The sequence below is a fragment of the Rhinolophus sinicus genome, chromosome 16, assembly GCF_057876585.1.
Source record: "Rhinolophus sinicus isolate RSI-liver-muscle chromosome 16, RSI-T2T, whole genome shotgun sequence".
Classification (NCBI taxonomy): domain Eukaryota; kingdom Metazoa; phylum Chordata; class Mammalia; order Chiroptera; family Rhinolophidae; genus Rhinolophus; species Rhinolophus sinicus.
This window is the reverse complement of record NC_142516.1, coordinates 74,887,379-74,907,972: the sequence shown is the minus strand read 5'-3', so window position 1 is coordinate 74,907,972 and position 20,594 is coordinate 74,887,379. Positions and strand designations below refer to the sequence as shown.

The window sequence follows — 20,594 nt, the reverse complement described above, 5'->3', positions numbered from 1 at the left end:
CTTCAGATCTTTATAGACCAAAGTTGATAGTCCTATATGAGATGCCAGCCTGGAGAATACTATCGAGAGTTTCTTAAAGAAGAGAAATATCTTTCTTTTTTCCGCATTGTTGTGCTCCATTTTTATTATATTCCCACGTCACACCCCTATTCTTAATTGATATCTCTATGAACCTACAATTCCCATGGCAGCTTTAAATTTGCAAGGTAAACTCATGGAGGTAGCATCCATATTCTTCTCCCCCTTTATCACTATGTATTGCAGTTTTCAAGCATTAAGAAAACCATACAACACGCATTTATCTACACCCATTACCTCTATGGAAACGACTTATAATTTTGCCATATTGTTTTGTTTAATGGCTTATCCTGAAAATTTGTGAAATAAATTTACAAAGATATAATTTCAAATCTAAGTACATTACTTTGAGTGGCTTTATAAAGCAAGTATGTTTTCCTATGTTTTTCAATATTTTTACGCTTAAGGGGAACCCACTGCACATTCAAGTGTCCCCAATTGTAACCAATGTCTTTAACTGCTGTTGCGCTTTCAATCAGGATTTTTTTCATAGACTGCACATTGTATGTGGCGATGAACTTCACGTTCAACCCCTACGTTTGGGGATCCCGAGACAACCCAGGGCAAGAGAGAAGATCAAGGGCAACCTCCTAGCAACCACGTAAAGAAGTGGGAAGATTGCTAACTCGCAAATATAAGCGACAGCGGTGTTTTCTGGGAAATGTAGTCTATGGAACTGGCGGCCGTGCAGGGCCCTGGGAACGGGTCTTCTAGGCACTGTCGGCTCCTGTACAGCTCTAGTCCAGCCTCCCTGCTTCCGCTCGGTCCTCGGTCACGCGGGAGCATTTAGTGGATCTCGTCTTCCGCGTGGGCGCTGAGAATTCTCATGTAAAGTGAGAGCGTGGGGGTGATGGGGAATCTGGGCACAGACCTGGAGACCAGCATGAAGCGCGAGGGGCCTTGTGTCTGTGGAGGAGGGGGCGGGAGGTCCCGGGAATCCCCCCAGGCGGGGTCTTCAGTGCAGAGCCCGCCGGTATCTGTTGGGGGGACCCCTGCCCTTCGGGTTCCCGGGGCGCAGATGGGACTGAGCCCCGTCAGGAGCAGGTGCCCGGTGCCAGGACCTTGTGTTAGGCCCCTCCAGCCGCCGGGTGGGATAAAACCCAGTTGCCAGGGGCAGGAGGGGAAAGCGAGTTTATAATGGGACCCTGAGAGCCAGAAAGCGCAACCGGTGAATTTGCGTGAGAGACAAACTCTGGAGCTAAAACTACCAGGTAAAGTCCAGCTCTGTCACCTGTAGGCAGGGGCGACAGAAGGAAGATGTGTCAGAGTCCGCTTCTCCATCGGGAAACTGGCGTTCTGAGAGAGAAGTTCTCGCCTATAAAGCAAATAGCCAACTGAGTAAATGACACCTTCAATTATATTCAGAAGATACTATTTCTTTCTAGTCAGTGGGTGGCTTATGTAAACCTCGCATCCAGTATATGAGGTAGGCATAACCATCCGCATTAGGATAACAGAAAGCTACTGAGACTGAGGCTGATGGAGCTGTATGCTTAGGATACAAGCTCGCGGTGAGGGAGCTCCGAATAAGTAGCAGGTATGGTTTAAATCTCAAGATTCCTCTAAATGTCGCACCTAAAATCATTATTACACCCTTCACAACACTTAACAGGGTGACATGTCCCTAAATGTCCAGGGACAAAGTTGGAAGTGAATGTGAATGGACTCACAGCACTGGCCGATGTATTGCAGATTTCTGGTGTCTCATCAGCATCCTTAGGTCAGACAGAGGTTCCTAGGTTTTCCTGTACTGGCAGGTAGTCTGTGTTTTAAGTCTGAAATTATACAATTCCAACAGTGCCAGGTTTGTTGCCCTAAAGTGAATTTGTTTCCCAGAGCCAGGTCCCAGATTTGGGGAAACATTTATTTAGAACAAAGCAGCTCCTGTGATGTAGGAATCAGAAGGGCTCCAGGAACAGGAATGTTCCCTGGAGGAGAATAGCCCTGTTCTTACTCTCCTCACCAGAGCTTCAGAGCTGAGGCAAAAGAACACAGGAAGCAGAACGGACTACATTTGCCCGGTCAGAATTTCTTGCCCCTCTGCCTGGATTTGAGATATTGTCACGTACTGTAGCCACCACACTGTGGTGTGACTGGAGGATTTGGGTCAGTTTTGAGAGAGGGTGAGCTGGGGTGGCCCTGGGTATGCTCCCCAGGGATGTCCACTTTATGGGAGAGCTTGTGAGGGTGAGGTCGGGGGTAAGAGTTAACCAGATACAGGGTGGAAATTCTATCTTCACTGTTGCTCAATGGCCCCCTCCCCCCATCTCTTCACTCTTTACAGTACTGTGCTGCTCTCACATGTGCCCATGTGACATTATTGACTTGTCCTGACCTCACAGAATCCCAAAACGATGGCTCCCGAAGGGTTTCCATGCTGATCTACTTATGTCTCTTGAAAGCTTTAAAGAAATTAGACCAGAGAGGCTCAGTGACTTGGCAAGGGAATTTGTTACAGAGCCAGCTGGAAAACAACTGCAGTTCACTTTCTTACAGGTAAGTCACCAAAAATATCTCACGAAAAGGACCTTTTGAAAAACTGTAGCCCAATTAAAATTAAAGTGAAACATTCTTAAAGTCTTCATACTCCTTTTACTGGGCTTACTATGGGTTTTCTCCTTGGAGATGTAAGCAGTGTTACTGGGAAAAAGTTAAGTGATACAGCCTGAGTATTTCATATTAATTTTAGTGAAAGAGCAATGCCTTATCCTGTATGTCCAATACTGTGAGTAACAAAGTGAATTTTCTATTATTAATTCATTGTTGTTTTTCTGTATACATCCTACTTGCTGATGAGTTGGCTGGGATCTTTCTGCTTGTAGTTACAAATAAGTATGTCTCACATTTAGGTGAGGCTGTCATTTCCTTTTCCCGTGTTTCTATCGAGTTTTGATGTTACACTTATATTAGCCTCATGAAAAGAATGACTTTTTTTCCCCCTATGTGTAATGTTTTTCCCCCTGTATTTTATTTGATAAAAATTGCGTGTTGTTTGCGGGGGATCGTTGTGTGAAGATTTTCAGTACCACATCGGTTTATTAAAGATCATAGTCCTCTGCCATGTTTTTCTCTCAACATGTATCTTTCAAAGAGCAGAAGTGTTTAATCAATGAAATTTTCAGAATTTTTAATCTTTTTCTTTCATTAGTTAGGATTTTTTCATCATATGTAAAAAGATCTTCCTCAACCAAGGTCACAAAGTCTGTGATCTTTTGGTTAACTTTTATGACGCAAGGTGTAGAACAAGGTTATTTACTCTTACAAGTTTGATATTCCAACATTTGTTGAAAAGAATATGTCTTCTCCATTGAATTGCTTTGGCCCCTTTGTTGAGAATCATTTGGTTTTATGTTATTTGTGGTTCTGTTATTGAGTCAGTATTATCTTCTGTTGATGTGTGTCAATCCTTTTGCTAATAACATACTGCCTTGATTACTGTTGCTTTAAAATAAGTCTTAAAATCAGTATTGTGAATCTCCCAACCTATTTGTGTTTTCATAATTGTATTGGGTAATGTAAATCCTTTACCTCTTCTGAAGAGTTTTAGAATCTACCTTTCTGTCTTTAAAATGTGCTCTGATTTTGTGTGTGATTGCAGTGGTGCTATACACCAATTTAAGGCGTCGCATTTATGTTCCAGAGTCATGTGCCCACCACTGCAGTGTATAATTACATTTGTGTACTGATAGATATTGTGAGTACAAATGAAGAACATCTGCCTCACTGTGACCCTCTGCCCATTCCCTTGCTTATGTTCTAATCTCAGTGTATGGCTGAGTTAGAGAAACCCAGTAGTCTTCCCTCCTGTATGTCTCCTTAACTACTTTCACAGAATACTTTACTTTGATACTTCTGGTCACCCAATGTGTGGGTCTGTTCCCCACCAAGGAAGTGTCTGTAACTGCAGCCGGGCATCCCACAATTTAATTCATCTGACACCATCTACCTGGAGATAGCATGAGATCCCACAGGTAAAGGTCTGGTCCTACCCCACTTCAGGTACCAACTGCAAGTCCCAGTTGTAACCTGTGCTTCTGACCTGAGGGCTATACATCTGAGGTTTCCATGACCCCTCCTTGGCTTTCATTATTTTGCTGGAGCAGCTCAGCAAACTCAGGGAAAGGCATTTACCGGTTTATTAAAGGACATGGTACAGGATACATATGAAGAGCCAAATGAAGAGATACATAGGTTGAGCTCTGAGAGGGTCCTGAGCACAGCAGCTTCTGTCCCTATAGCATTGGGGTGCATCCTTCTCCTTATGCATGGCTGTTATGTTCACCAACCCAGAAGCTCTCCAAATACATACTATTGGGGTTTTTATGGAGGAGTCATCATATAGGTGTGATCAATTATTAACTTTATTTTCAGTCTCTCTCTTCTCTGTGGAGACGTGGGAGGCAGGGCTGAAAATTCCAAGCTTCCGATTATGGCTTGGTCTTTCTGGTGACCAGTGCCCATCCTGGAGCCCACCCACAGTCACCTCATTAAAACAAAAGATGCTCCCGGTGCTCCTGTCACTTAGGAATTTATAAGCGTTTTAGGAGCTCTGTGCCGGGAACCAGTAGTAGAGACCCATATGTCGAGATGCTCCTCTGCTTAAGATGGGGTTACATCCTGATAAACCCTTTGTAAGTGGAAAATACCGTAAGTCAGAAATGGAGTTAGTATAGCTAACCTACTGACCATCATAGTTTAGCCTAGTCTCCCTTCATCAGCATAGAACAGTTACGTTACCCTCCAGTTGGGGACAATCATCTAACACAGAGCTAATTTTGTAATAAATATCTCATGTAACTAGTAGCTGTATCAAGTTCACAGCATCATAATTGCAAAAAAGTGTAAGTTGAACCAACGGAATTCTGGGCATCTGTATATATGTTTTCCCTTACCTAGCAGTGTCATCAGCATTTACCCAGTTGCTCATGCGGCTTCTCTAGGTACAGGTATACAGAAATGTAATAATCAAAATTTTTTCTGTTGTCTTATAGGGATCTGTTTCCCGTTTTTCTTCCCCATTGATTTACCTTAATAAAGGTCATCGCTCTGTATTTTTCAAATTCAGTATAGTAAACTAAGAAAACAAAAAAAAGTTCTCCCATTTCTCACACCCCTCTTCCTTGGCCTCTGGCAACCACTGATGTGTTTTTTGTTTCTTCGTGCTTGCCACCAATACAAGAATGACAACTAAGTTCGCAAACTCATCCTAGAAAAAGTGCTACATAGCTCATTGCTGAATGTCACTATGGTCACCTTTGAAGTACTCCCCTTGGGAAGCTATGCGCCTAGTTCACCCTTCAAAGCAATTTTGGAACTCTTTTTCTGGAATGACATCAGAGCTGTTGTAATATTACACTTATGTCCTGAATATCATCAAAATGTCTTGTTTTCAACATTTCCTTTATCTTAGGGTAAAGAAAGAAGTCATTGGGGCCCAGACCAGGTGAGTAGGGAGGGTGCTCCAATACAATTTTCTGTTTACTGGCTCAAAACTCTCTCACAGACAGTCCCGTGTGAGCTGGTGCCTTGTTGTGATGGAAGAGTCATGAATTGTTGGAAGAAAGTTCAGGTGATCGAACTGTTTTCACGCAGCCTTTTCAGCACTTCCAAATAGTAAACTTGGTTAACTATTTGTCCAGGTGGTACAAATTCATAATGAACAACCCCTCTGATATCAAAAACGGGTAGCAACATTGTTGTAACAATTCGCGAACTTAATTCTTCGTCCTTCCTTCGAGAAATCATAAGATATTTCTCTGACTTATTTCACTTTGCGTAATGCCCTCGAGGTCCTTAAATTGGTCTCCTCTATTTTCCTAAGTAAAACTTTCTCCACTCTTGCAGACCATTGCTGCTGAAAGAAAAATCTGACTGGTGTCTCTTCCTTGGTTTCCTGTTATCCCAGCAGGGACTTAAAGGGGGTGTGTGTACCCTAGAGAGTGCTCAGGACAGTTCACTAGGGCACAGGAAAAGATGACAGGAAGCCTAGTTATAAAACTGTATCTAAAATACAAGTCACTAAACTTTATGATTAGTATATTAACTGACAGTCTGTGTATATAATTTAGAAATAAATACAAATACATGCGGGCATTAGAATGCTATTTGTGCCAATTATGTGAGTACCCTCACAGTGTAAGACAATGAGAGGGCCATCATAGGCTTAATTTATAACATTTTGTTTTAAATTCTAAACAGTAATTCTGATAGAAACTAGTTCTCAAATGTATTTGTCATGTTACCTGCTTCTGAACCCTTGTGATAGAGTAAGAAATGTGCTGTTACGGGCCTCAGTGTCCTTCAAGGACGTGACTGTGGAGTTCACCCAGGAGGAGTGGCAGCACCTGGGCCCTGCTCAGAGGGCCCTCTACAGAGATGTGATGCTGGAGATCTACAGCCACCTCGTCTCCGTGGGTGAGCAGACCTGACCACCTGACTCCCTCCAGAATGCAATGCCATTTCCCGCTCTGTTTCTTAATATTAAAATTACTTTTATTGGGATATAATTAACAGAAATTAAGTCAGTAATGTTCATTGTATAATTTGATTAGTTTTGGAAGTGTCTGTATTTGATGTCCACCACCAAATTAATGATATGAAATATTTTTGTCACATGAAAAAATTTCCTTGTAGTGCTTTTCAGTCATTTTTCTCCTCCCATCCCTCTACCTGGCTCCTGTCAACCAGTGATACACTTTCTCTTGCAATAGTTTTATCTTTCTAGAATTTTATGTACATCTTAGAATATTTACTCTTTTTTTCTTGCGTCTTTTTCTTAGCTCTTCTAATTTATTAAATTGTGCTTACATTGCTTTAAAAAATGATACAGGTTTCAATTGTACATGTCTATAATACATCCTTTGTATATTGCTTTGTGTGTTCACCACCCAAAGTCAAATCTCCACCTGTCCCCATTTATGTCCCCGTTTATGCTTTTCTAACCCACCTTTCCGTCTGGTAACCACCATACTGTTGTTTATGAGCTTTTGTTTGTTTGTCTTGTTTGTTTTTGCTTTCAGTTTTATATACCACATATGAGTGAAATCATTTGGTTCTCGACATTTTCTGTCTAACTTACTTTGCTTAGCATGAATTTTGGTGTATGGTGACAAATCACAATGTACTTTCATTCTTTTCATGTGGCTTTCCAGTTCTCCCAGCGCCATTTATTAAAGAGGCTTTCTTTGCTCCTTTGTATGATTTTGTTGCCTTTGTTGAAAATTATTTGTCCATAAATGTGGGTTTATTTTCTGAGCTCTCATTTCTGTTCCATTGGTCTGTGTGTCTGTTTTTCTACCAATAACGTACTGTTTCGATTATCGTCTTTTTGTAGTATAATCTGAAGTCATTGGGTGTGATCCGTCTGGCTTTGTTTTTTTCCGTCAGGATTGCTTTGGCTAATCAGTCTCTTTGGTGGTTCCATATAACTCTGTTGATTTTTTTGTTGTAGTTCTTTAAAAAAATACCATTGGGATTTGGTGGAGATTACATTAAATCCATATATTGCTTTGGGTGATATGCCCATTGTACATCTGTTGATTCTTCCAAATTATGAACAGAAAATTTATTTCCATATCTTTGTTTCATTTAGCTTTTGAGATTCATGTATGTTTTTGTGTATCTCACCATTCTTTTTATTCCTAAGTAGCATTTCTTTGAATGTGTACACCACAATTTGTAATCCTTATACTACTTGATAGATACGTAGGGTTTTCCTTATTTGTGCTGTTAGGAATAGAGCTGCAACGTCCATTTAAGTACCAGTTTTGTTCAGACATTTGTTTTCATTTCTCTTGTGTAAATATTCCGAACTATGATATTACTGTTCTTTGGTTACTTTATAGGAACCTGCCAAATGTTTCCCAAGTGTCTGTGCCGGTTTGCATGCCCATTAGCAGTGTCTGACAGTTTTGGTTGCCCTACATTCTCACCAACATGTGGGATTGGAGGTCACTGTGCTTTTCTGTTTTTGTTTTTAGTAAACAACAAACGTTGACTTCTCACAGTTGTGGAGGCTGGATGTCCAGGATCATGGCCCCAGTAGGCTCCATGTGTTGTGGAGACCCACTTCTAGGCTTCCAGGCTGCCAACTTCTCACTGTGTGCTGACAAGGTAGCTGTTACTTTGCTTTTTAAGATTCGAGTGAATGTCTTGTAACTTACTGGTTTTAATTTGTATTTTCCTAATGATTAATGAAGTTGAATATGTTATATTTTCATGTACTTTTTGGCCATGCATATATTTGTTTGTTGAAGTCTGTTCCATTTTCTCAGATTATTTTTTTTAAAGAGTTCCTTTGAATTGACAGAGTTCTTTATATAATCTAGATCCAATACCATGATTCGATAAATATTTTGCTAAGTTTTCTGCCTATCTGTTGCTTGTTGTTTTTTCTTAACAGTGTCTTGGAAGAGCAGCATTTTTTTAGTTGTTTTTTAAGGTATCGTTGGTTTTTCTTTCATATTTCATGGTTTCTGTGTCTTTTTAAAGAAATTTTTGCCTAATCCAAGGTCACTAAAATTCCCTTCTGTGTTTTCTTGAAGAATTTTTATAATTTTACATGTAGGTTTCTGATTCACTACCAGTGAATTTTTTTATGTGCTGTGAAATAGGTGTTGTTGTGTCACATCCAGCGCAACACGGACAGTGAGGATGCGAGAAGGGGCGGTTTGGGTTAAGTTTTTAAGAAAGTAACAAACAGAGACTTAATGCAGTTAAATCTCTCCGAAGGCCAGGGGTCTCTCAGTCTCAGAGGACTGGAGCCCAGAATATGGCCGACTGGGGGTTTTTATTGAATAGGTATGCAAAAACAAGAAACAGCAACATTGTTTCTTACACGGTCTCTGAAACTCACACATCATAACAGAAAAATATTTATCTCAGTCACCCCTTGTTAGTCAACACCTGAAGCACAAGGTCCCACAATGTCTTAATTAAGGTATGTGTACCTTCTCAGGGTCAAGTCTCTTATTTTGTAACAGTTACGTTGAGCTAAGTGGAGAGAACTGATCTTTATTGTTTTTGTAACTTCTCTCACAAACAGGTGCCAGGGAAAAGGCAGAGCCGGCAACAGCTTTTCCCAGGCATGGGGAAGGGGAGGCAAGGCCCCTTCCCATATTTTTCTAAGGCAGTTCATTGGGGGTCCCCACTCGGTTCCGCCTGGCTTAGGTTGTATCTCCTGTGAGATATCTTACCCGTCTTTGGCTGCAAACCTTCTTTTGGGGACCAGACAGAGAGACATAAGGTGTAAACATAAGGATGGAACCAAGACCCAGAAAGGCACAGTCTCACAGACTCTTCTTTCCTTAAGGAAAGACACGGGGGGACAGTTGGCTAGGCTGTTGTGTGACTACATTGTGGTTCACTTTTCCCATATGTGTCTAGTTATGTTGACAGAGTTTGCTGGAAGGATTAATATTTTTCCAGTGAACTGCCTTGGCTTCTTTGTCAAAAACAAATTGATCATATATCTGTAGTTCTATACCTGGACTCTATTCTGTTCAATCGTTCTTGGTTATGTAATGTGCCTTCTTTATTATGTATTTTTGTGGAAATTTTTCAAGTAAAGATGATTCAGTTCTCCATAATGTTTTTCGTTTGAAAATTGTTTTGATTATTATACATTCTATGTCATTTCCATGTAATTTTTAGAATTTCTAGTCAATTTCTTTAAGAGGTTTCCTTGCCATTCTGAGAATAATCTTCACTCTTTTGAATGGTCTGAGAAGGACTTATATCTTAATAATATTGAATCTTCTGATCCATTAAAGTGATAGTATATCTCTACCTTTTATTTAGGTCTTTATTTTTTTGTTGGATTTGTAGCTTTCAGTGTGTATCTTTTACACATATTTTGCTAGGTATATTTTTTGAAATTGATGATGCTATAAATGGTATATAATTTACAAGTTCAATTTCCAATTGTTTGTTGGAAGTATATGGAAATCCAATAGATTTATTTACATTCATTGTGTTTTATAACTTTGTGATTCTTACTTATTCTAGCAGATCTTTTGGAGATTCCGAAAGATGTTTTATATGCACAATTATGTTATCCGTGAATGAAAGATGTGTTATTTCTTCACTTTTAAACTCTATGCCTTTCATTTCTTTTTTTTTAGTTACTGGCTAGGGCCACCAATATAACATGGAATACAAGTGGTTAGAGAAGATATTCATGCCTTTTTTCTAAACATCGAGGGAAAGCATTCACAGTTCACCATGACATAATTAACTAAATTAATTGTTTTTAAAGCTCCCCTTTATCCGTTTGAGGAAGTTGTCTAGTCTCCTGAAAGGTTTTTTGTTTTTCTTCGTTGATAATCATCGTCATTGAATTTGTAAGGTGTTCTTTATTTATCGAGATAGTCCCATGGTTTTTCCTTTTTTATTCAATTAATTTTGTGAATTATGGTGATTTTTGAATGTTCAACCAACCTTGAATTCCTGGGCTGAACCCCAGTTGTTGATACTATATTATTGATTTGGTATTCCTGTATTTGGATCACTAACATTTTAAGAATTTTTGCAGCTGTATATTAAAAGGATATTTGTAGATTAGCGTCTGAAGGACTTGATATCTTGGTAATACTTATAAAGTTAGTTCAACCCTTTCTAGTATGTACTAGACGACATTGCATAGATTTTGGTATTATTTCTTCCTTAAATATTTAGTAGAATTTACCATTGAAGCATTATGCAGTCATGTTCTCTTATCACTGAGGTATGCCTCCTCTACCACTGAATGTTCTGTCCCTGGAGTTTTCTTTCTGTGAAGGTTTTCATTAAGAGTGAATAATTTTTATTATTAGATATGATACAATTTGGGTTAGTTATTTATTTTTCTTTTTTTTTTATTTTGATAAAATATACATAACCTAAATTTACCATTGTCCCTATTTTTATATAGAGAGTTCTGTAGCATTTAATATGCTCACTTTGTTGTGCTTCCCTCACCACCATTTATCTCCGGAACTTTTTCTTCTTTCTAAGTGAAGGTACCTATTGCACACTCACTCCCCATTCGTTCTCCCCCTTTATTAACCTGTGCTCTACTTTCTGTCTGTGTGAATTTGAGTACTCTAGGTAAATATAAGTCGATTTATTCCCTATTTATTTTTCTGTATCTGCCTTATTTTACTTAGCATAATGCCTTTAAGATTGCTATGTTGAATAAGAGTGGTGATAATAGGCACTGTTGTCTCTGCCTTGTTCTCACTGTTAGAAGGAAAGCGTTCCCTTTCACTGTTAAATATGATGTTAAATATATATATATATTTAAGATTTTTATAAAAATATGGCTAGCATACAATATTATTTTAGTTTCAGGTATACATGACTCTTGTTGAACAGTACTCACCTAGCCCTATACAGAGTTATTACCACATTATTCATTATATTCCCTATGCTGAAGAAGTGATCACTATGATATGTCCCGCCACCATCTGACATTGTACCATGGTATCACAATATTATTGACCTTCCCCCCTTTTTAAGTTTTTCATTAGTGTTGGAATTCAGTATTATGTTATATTAGTTGGAAGTGTACTGCATAGTGGTTAGACATTTATATAATGTAGGAAGTGATCCCCCTGACTAGTACCACCTGTTTTTACCATATTATCAAATATATTTCCTACTTTTTAAATCCCCATAACTATTTTATAAGTACCTGTTTGTATGTCTTGATTCCTTCACCTTTTTCATCCTGCGAGCAGTCCCCCTCCCATGTGTAACCTGGATTTATCTAGTACGCATATGACACCATATTTAGTTATTACAATATTATTCTCTGTATTCCTTATCTTGTCTCCTACATCTTCATGACTACTGTGTAACAACCAATTTGTACTTGTTAATCCCATACCCTCACCCACCCCCAACCCCCTTCCATCTGTCAACCATCGACATGTTCTCTGTATCTATAAGTTTGGTTCTGTTTCATTTATTTACTTTGATCTTTAGACCCACTTCTAAGTGAAATCATATGACACTTGTCTTTCGCTTTCTGACGTATTACGTCAGCACAGTACCCTATAGGTCCATCTACGGTGTCTCAGATGGCCAGATTTCTTCTTTTTACAGCTAAGTAATATTTCATTGTATATATGTACCCCTTCGTTATGCATTCATCCATTCAGAGACACCCAGGTGGCCTTCTTATCTTGGCTTATGTAAATAATGCTGCAGTGAACATATGGATGAGTACCTCCCCTTGAAGTAGCATTTTGGGTTTGTTTGCATAAATACGCGGAGATGTGATTACTAGATCCTTTTTTCTCTACTGTTATAGCGTTTGTTTTAAAATGTACTTTGTATGAATATTTCTACCTAGCTCTTTGTTTGTTTCCATTTTTATGAAATATCTTTTTCCATCCCTTTAATTCTGTGTATGTCTTTTGATGTGAAGTGCATCTCTTGTAGGCAGCATATGTAGGGGTTTTGTTTTCTTATCCATTTATCCCCTTGTGTTTTGATTGGAGCATTGAGTGCATTTACATTGAAAGTAACTGTAGCTAGTTATCTAATTATTGCCACTTTACTATGCATACTTTTTATTTTATTTTTTGTCTTAAGGAAGTCCTTCTAAGATTCCTTGTAATACTGGTTTGGTGGTGATGAGCTCCTTTAGCTTATTCTTGTCTGTGAAGCTCTTTATCTGTCCATTGATTCTAAATGATATTTAGAAGATATTGCTGGGTAGGGTAATCGTGGTTGTGCCTCCTTGATTTTCATCACTTTGAATATTTCCTGCCAATCCGTTCTGCCCTGCAAAGTTTCTTTTAAGAATCCTCTGACAGTCTTACAGGGGTTCCCTTGTAGGTAAGTAAGTGCTTTCCTCTTGCTGCTTTTAGAATTCTCTCTTTGTCCTTAAGATTTGGCATTTTAATTATGATGTGTCTTGGTGTCGGCCTATTTGGGTTCATCTGGTTTGGGGCTCTCTGTGCTTCATGGACTTACATATCTACTTTATTTTTCCGAGGTTAACGTAATTCTGTGTGATTATTTTTTTCAAGTAGGTTTTCAATTGATTACTCTCTTCTCCTTCTGGTATCCCTATAATGCAAATGTTGGTACACTTCTTGTTGTCCATGAGGTCCCTTAAACTCTCCTCAATTTTTTTGATTCTTTTTTCTTTCTGCTGTTCTGATGGAGTGTTTTCTGCTACCTTGTCTTCTACATTACTGGTTCTACATCGATCCTCCGCTTTATCTAATATATTGGTGATTCCCTTTAATGTATTCTTCATTTCCGTTATTGTATTCTTTATTTCTGACTGATTCTTTTTCACGTTTTCTGTCTCCATTTTTATGCTTTCTATCTCATTGTGGAAGTTCTCCCTGAGGTGACTGAGCATTGTTATAATCGGTGTTTGGAACTCTGATTCGGGTAGATTGGTAGTCTTTACTTTTTTGTTAGTTCTTTTCTTTTATTTGGGACATAGCTCTTTGTCTCCTCATTTGGGCTGCCTGTCTATATTTGTTTCTATGTACTAGGCAGGGCTGCTATGTCTCCGGATATTAGTATGGGTGTCCTTGTATCGTAGGTGAGCTGTGGGGTTCAGCGGCGCAGTCTTTCTAGTCATCTGAGCCACGCACTCCAGTAGTGCCGTTGTGTGGGTTGTGTGTGCCCTCCTCTTGTAGCTGACCTTGGTACCTATTTGCAGGTCAGTGAAAGGGAATGACCCTCAGGCTCTTTGGTTGTGAGGACTGGCTATGACCATAGTGGAGAAGTTGTGGTGCAGGGGCTGATCCTAAGAGCAGAATCTGCCTCAGCAGGGCTTTGGTGTCTGCCCAAACTGCCCCTTGGGTGTGCCGTACTTTGAGGCATCTGGGTGATTTTTTTATAACTTTCTATCGCTGGTTTTTAGTTTGAGTTCACTGTGGTCATAGAACACACTCTATTTCGTTTCTATTAAACTTTTTTTTTTAATGGCCCAGGATATCGCCTATTGCGGTACATATTCTATAGACACTCGAAAAGTGTATGTGCTCTGTTGTTACTGCATGGTGTTTTCTGTAAATGTCTATGAGAGCATGTTGGTTGATGGTTTTGTTAAGTTGTGTATCTGCTTATTTTCTGTGTAGTTGTATCAGTTGGTAGAAGGGGTTGTTGACGGTTCTTACCATAATTATGGATTTATCTATTTCTCTTTTTAATTCTCTTAGTTTTTACTTCATATACGTGGATTCTCTGTTGTTATTGTATACACATTTCTTATTGCCACATCATTTTTTTGGGATTGTTCCTTAATCATTATGTAATGTCCTTCTGTGTCTCTCTTTATATTCTTTTCTGTGCCGTCTCCTTTATCTGATAGTAATACAGACCTTCAGCTTTTTTTTTTTAATGTGTATATGGTATGCCTTTATCTGGTCTATGACTTTTAAATTTCCCTACATCGTTACTTTGAAGTGAGTTTCTTATAGACAGTATAAAGTCAGATTGTTTTTACATTCTTTTGGTTGTCTTTTAAACATTGTCTTTAGATGGCTTGCATTTGATGTAATTATTGATATGTTGGGGCTTAAGTCTGCTGTTTTTTATTTTCTTCTGTTTTTTTTTTCCTTTCTGTTAGTTCTTGAAAATTTTTTAGCGTTCCATTTTGATCTGCCTGTAGTGTTTTGAAGGAGTTTCTTCTGCATAGTTCTTTGTAGTGGTTTCCCTAGGAATTCCATTTTGTATAAGTCATCAGAGGATGCTAAGGTTCACATTTTATTAGTTTGAGTGAAGTGTACCTCCTTTTACCTTTCCTCATTTATAATATAACTTACTGAAATGTTTACTCTGTATATACTAAGAACTATATCAGACAGTTACAATGTTTCCACTATGAAAGTTTAGAACACATAAGAGAAGGAATTCCTATTGCATTGATAGTAGTATTTCCTCATCTATGGTTTTGCTTACCATGGTTTCGGTTACTTGGGGTCAACTGAGGTTCTAAAATCATACATGCAAAAATTGCAGAAATAAACAATTACAATCATAAGTTTTAACTTGTGCATTTTCCTGAGTAGTGTAATGAAATCCTGGGCTGTTCCATGTGGGACATAAGTCATCCTGTGTCTAGTGTCTCCACACTGAGTATGCTACCATTTATCACTTAGTAGCCATCTCGGTTATGAGATCGACTGTCAGGGCATTGCAGTGCTTTTGTGCAAGTAATCCTTATTTTACTTCATAATGGGCCCAAAGCCCAAGAGTAGTGGTGCTGGCAATTCGGATATGCCAAACAGAAGCCGTAAAGTGCTTTCTTTCAGTGAAAAGATAAATGTTCTTGACTTAAGGGGAAAAAATCATATGCTGAAGTTGCTACGATGTACGTTACGAAGAAATCTACTGTCTGTGAAATTGTGGAGGAGGAAAAAAAAATTTGTGCTAGTTTGCCTGGAGAGAGAGACCACATTCTCATAACTTTAATTACAGTATATTGTTATAATTCTTGTATTTCATTGTTAGTTATTGTTGTTACTCTATTACTGTTCCTAATTTATAAATTAAACTTTATGATGTGTATATATGTATAGGAAGAACATAGTATCTACAGGGTTTTGTAGTGTCCGCAGTTTCAGGCACCCACCAGGAGATCTTGGAATGTATCTCCCATGGATAAGAGATATATTTTTTTACCTCTTCTCTTGTTCTTTCTTTTCCCCTGACAGTTTAAGATCCCTAAACATTTTCAATCTATAAGGAGAATTTTTGTAGCCATTCTTTTAGGATAGTCCTGCTGGTGATAAATTGTCTAAATTTTGCTTCCTCTGAGAATGTCTTGATTTACACTTCATTCCTGAGGATAATTTTCAGTGCAAATCCAATTTTGGGTGAACAGTTTTTAGCACTTGAATAATTGTGCCACTTTCTTATATCCTCTGTGGTTTTTTTGTGTGATGTGACTGTTGACCCAATTGTTTTTCCCCTATAGTTAAGATTGCTATCGTTTTGCTGCTTTCACAATTTTTTCCTTCATTTTTTAATGTCTATTTTGTGTCTTGGTGTGAATTTCTTTGGGCTTATTCTTTTTGAGGTTTCCGTAGTAAATAGTCTGTCTACATTTTTGATGTCTAGCTCTGACAGCTGACAAACCTCATGTCCTCTGCCCTCTCTGCCCCACATCTAGGCAAAATAATCATAAAGTCTGCACCTTCCGTGCTTGGCATGAATGAGGCCGTTTAAACCACACAAATCCTGGCTTCTTATAACTTCTTAGTTATAAATAGCAACTCTCACTCTGGCTCCATTCTCTGATGTCACAGTAAAATCCAGGACCACTTGCTCCTTCCTTCAAATTATATTCAGACTGTGTTGTGTGCCTACCCGGCTCTCTCCTGAAAACCCCAATATGTGAATAATGAAGTTTTTCGTATCCTCGGAATCACTAAGAAAACACCCAAAACCTGGACATATACAAAGAGAGAGGAAACGAAAAATTGAAACAGATGTCTCCAAATAGAAAAAGAAAAAGAAAATGTGATCAGTGGAGGAAGCGTCGGTAGAGGCAGTGGTGACGACTTGTGGCGGCGGAGGAGACAGCGCCTGCCTTCTGAGAGCTGACAGGACACCGAGGGTATGTCCTGTGCCTGAATCCAGGTCGTTGGATGCGCGTGGGCCTTCTCTTCAGCAGACGCTGGACATGATAGCCGTCCTGGCATGACATTTATGAAGCTCAATAAATCAAAATGGCCAAGCTCTGATGTTTGGAAAATACAAGCAGTCCCTGTCTGTTCCAGGTCTCCATTGGTTTTCTCAGGGGATGTCACATCTGGCTCCCTGCTTGCCCTGGTTGGCAGCTGGCCCGTCTCAGCCGGAAGCGCTACTTCTGAAAAGGTGTGGCTGGGGACACTGGTCATGGGGAGGGTGGCAAGGCTCCTAGGGCCAGAGATAACATCTCTAGGGCTGGGAAGCCTCTCAGAAGACCCTGGAGTCGGTGTGGAGAGCAGGGGCAGGCCGGCAGGGACGTCAAGAAGCCTGTGGCTCTGTCAGCCGGCTAAAGAAACAATTGGCCCATGTTTCCAGACAGTGACGCTCAATCTTTGGGAGTCAGAGTGGCAAAGGGGTGAAGGAGGAATTGTCCCTTCTTCCTCCACACAGTGCGCAGGCAGCACTGCCCTGTGTAACCTACTGTTTGTTCTCAGGTTTCCCCGGATTGCGCTGAGCTGCGTCCGTCTCAGCCCGAATTCCAAAGCCCTCTGGCCAGGTCCACCTGATGGTCCAGGCTTGTCTCCCGCAGCGGCTCCCCGTGAACATCCTAGCCAGGCACGCTCCTCTGTCTCCCATTCCCCCGCGTTTCAGACACTGGTAACGCTCTATCCTTCATCCAGAGGCAGGCCACCCCCATTTCACAGCCAGGTGCCTGGGGACTTTGTGGTTCTCGGACAGTTTTCTCCACAGCTCATGTTCAATGCTCAGAGTGTGGATTCCTTTGTTCAGGCATTTTCCCTAGCTCTCCACCCATTGTGTAGGGATCTTCCTCAGTGACCCACCATGACCCAGGAATTGTTCTACTTCTGAGATTTTCCCAAAGTCCTCCCTCGACCAAGGTCTCCGGCCAGCAGTGCCCAGGCTCCATTGTACGATTGAGTCTGCTTAGCAGAGCTGGCAGAGCACAGGCAGGTGGGTATGGGTGGAAATGGCTCCAACTTTGGATGAACTGGGCCCTCCACCAGGTGCCCACTGCCTTGCTCTCTCCTTGCTCTTGTCCTCCTGTTCTTGGTTGATGGAGTTGAATGTTAACTGCTCTTACTTGTGTCCCAGTGAGGAGTGATGGGGAGTTGATTGAAGGTTCCCAAACTACCTATCTTATGCAGATGGGAATTTGGGGCCCACATCACATACACAGACACCACTTTCATGTTTGGAAATAATTTCCTTCTTCACCCCTATTGTTGTTTTGTTAATGATTCTGTTGGCTTTGCAGATTTTATCCATTTCTCACAGCAAGGGCGGAGGGCTCCTGAGATGACATGAACACAGATTGATTGCACACAGTCAGAAAAACAAATCGGTTACAAGAGAGCTCCTGAGATTACCTGAACACAGATTTATGCACTGGGTTCCACACACTCACAAAAACAAATTGGTTGCAAGAGTGCTCCAGAGATAGATGAGCACAGATTGATTGCACACAGTCACCAGATAAGCCCAAATATCACCTCCATGTTGCACAGATGCTCAGACCTCAACAGCCGACAGCTACGCCTCAGGATCTTGCACTCAGCGGAAGCCGCATGACATGTTTGATTCCTGAGGCATGTTCAAGAACCGAATTATTTACCTCTGTGTTTACGGCGTTTGTAAACCGAAATGTTCGTCAGTGGAGACATTCGAAAACCGAGATACTACTGTACACCTGCACTTGCCACAATCTACATCAAGTTTATCTTAACTTAATTTTAGAGATGGACAGACAGGTTACTATGTTAATTTTTGTTACATGTGTTATATATGTCTATGTATTGTTAATTTTTTTCTCATCATTTTTTTACTGTGTATTTGAGTTACCATTTGGTTTTATTTCCTTGGTCTAGTATAGCTTGACTCCCACCTACCTTTTTATGATTTTATTGGGAAATATAAAAATACATCTGTGTGTGTTAGAAACCTAACATTGCACACATGTTCTCATTGTTTTATGCAGTTACTTTTTAAATCAGTCAAGAGAACTTTCTGTAGTGTATTTTGTGAGGTGGGTCTGCTAGCAAGAAACTCTCAGTTTTTGTTCTTCTGGAAATATTTTTATTTGGCCTTTATCTTTGACAGATCATTTTCCTGGATTCTTGGCTGATAGTCCTTTTCTTTGAGTAGTTAGAATATATCACTCCACTGTCTTCTGCCCTTTGCTGTTTCTGAATAGTAATCTTCGAGGACCCTTTTTCCCTCTCCACTCTGGAAGCAAAAACTTCCTACTTCTGTGTGTGCTTTGGCGATTCTTCATACTAAATCTTTCTCGTAATTGCCTATCCCTGTGTAGTTTCACCACTTGTGTCCACTAATTTGTAACTATTCAAAGATTGAAGGGATCTCCATCGCTTTTTCTCACTGTAGCTATAAACGTGGAGATTTATTAGAATTTAATGTCATTTGAGCTTGAGATTTAAGGTTTTAAGGAGATCTTTTTGAGCATCTGAAAATAATTTTGTTTTTCGCCTCCCCAAAGAAGGGTCTAGTGAGTATCATTACTGTGCCACTCTTAAAACTGCACCTTCTTTCACATTTAGAATCATCAAAGTCCTTGCAGTAAACCAATTTCCTAAATTATTTTCCATTTACAGGGTATTACTGTATAAGACCAGAAGTGATCTTGAAGCTGGAAGAAGAAGACCCATTGTAATTAGAGGACAAATTTCTAAATGGGAGTTATCCCTGTCAGTTTTGGAAAACAGGTAGACAGTATTTCTTGAAAATTAAATCCAAAACGGGATCAGTTAAACAAAGGGCACCTTTGGAAGTTTAGAAATGAATAGATCCAAAAACATGTGGGTATGGGGAGTGTAACATAAGGGATACAAAGTAATTGTTTTCATTTTTTCAATTAGGTAACACAGTATATCATTTCTACCTGACAAATCAATCAATTTATATTTAACTAGTATAAAGTCAGGTGTATGGGTATATTATAATATCAACTAAAATAGAAGTTTAAAATAAGGGAAAATGGAGAGAAGTGATACATTAATTTGATCACTGGTTGGGTAGTTGAAAAAACTATGTATTGTATAATTAATAAATAAATACGAATTATGGAAGATTTGTAAATGAGAAATGTAACTCCTCTAAATGTGCTGCTATAAATGCAAAAATACAACCTTTCTCATTATTAGAAGAAAAACACCATGATAATACAAAGAAAACAGACATATCACTGAAAAGCATTTTTATTTAAAAAACAACATGTGAATATTAAGATGTAAATAGCACATCATAAAGTAAGAGATGTAACTATCACATCAGTGTCAATGTGTTAAAGTCACTTATTAAGAGGAAATGGTATGAGATTATAAGAAAGAGATGTACCTGAAAATAATTTTGAATGTTTAAAATATGAAATGTGTAATGTCCAGAGAATGTACATAAAGTCATTCAGGCTCAAATATGTGGTGATGGAAGGAGAACTGACTCTGGATGGTGAACGCACAATGGGATTTATAGATGATGTAATACAGAATTGTTCACCTGAAATCTATGTAGCTTTATTAACAATTGTCACCCCAATAAACTTGATTAAAAAAAAAAAACACGTCATTCAGGCTGAATTTATATAACTATTGCACACGGTTTCGATTCAGATTAAGATCCGTACAGTAATCAAAGGACACCTTAATAAAGCTAAAGAATATAATTTAAAAAGGAGGTGCAGAGGCTGCAGATACTTGTGTGCCAATTAATTTATCATGAAAATTCATTAAAAACTGCAAGAGATACAAGGAAAAACAGCAAGCATTGGATATAATAGACCTATGTATACTACTCTGATTTCATACAAGATACAGTGGACCACAACCGAGATTCTAGAA

At 39.2% G+C, this 20,594-nt stretch overlaps 1 protein-coding gene across 5 annotated transcripts; it reads left to right on the top strand.

Annotated features, from left to right (window-relative positions):
• The first annotated feature begins 741 nt into the window (after positions 1 to 741).
• Positions 742 to 20,334, top strand: LOC109439483 (zinc finger protein 175-like). 5 transcript variants are annotated; one of them, XM_019719798.3, is made up of 6 exons: positions 748 to 906; positions 2,363 to 2,574; positions 5,489 to 5,521; positions 6,344 to 6,492; positions 8,058 to 8,190; positions 19,353 to 20,334. In XM_019719798.3, exons 2-5 carry the CDS (start codon positions 2,453 to 2,455, stop codon positions 8,072 to 8,074), a joined length of 321 nt encoding a protein of 106 aa, XP_019575357.3. In that variant the 5' UTR covers positions 748 to 906; positions 2,363 to 2,452; the 3' UTR covers positions 8,075 to 8,190; positions 19,353 to 20,334. The 5 variants fall into 5 exon arrangements, with proteins under 5 accessions (XP_019575362.3, XP_019575357.3, XP_019575358.3 ...); XM_019719799.3 differs by having other exon boundaries at positions 748 to 911; positions 2,421 to 2,574; XM_019719797.3 differs by having other exon boundaries at positions 748 to 911.
• Positions 20,335 to 20,594: the final 260 nt, after the last annotated feature.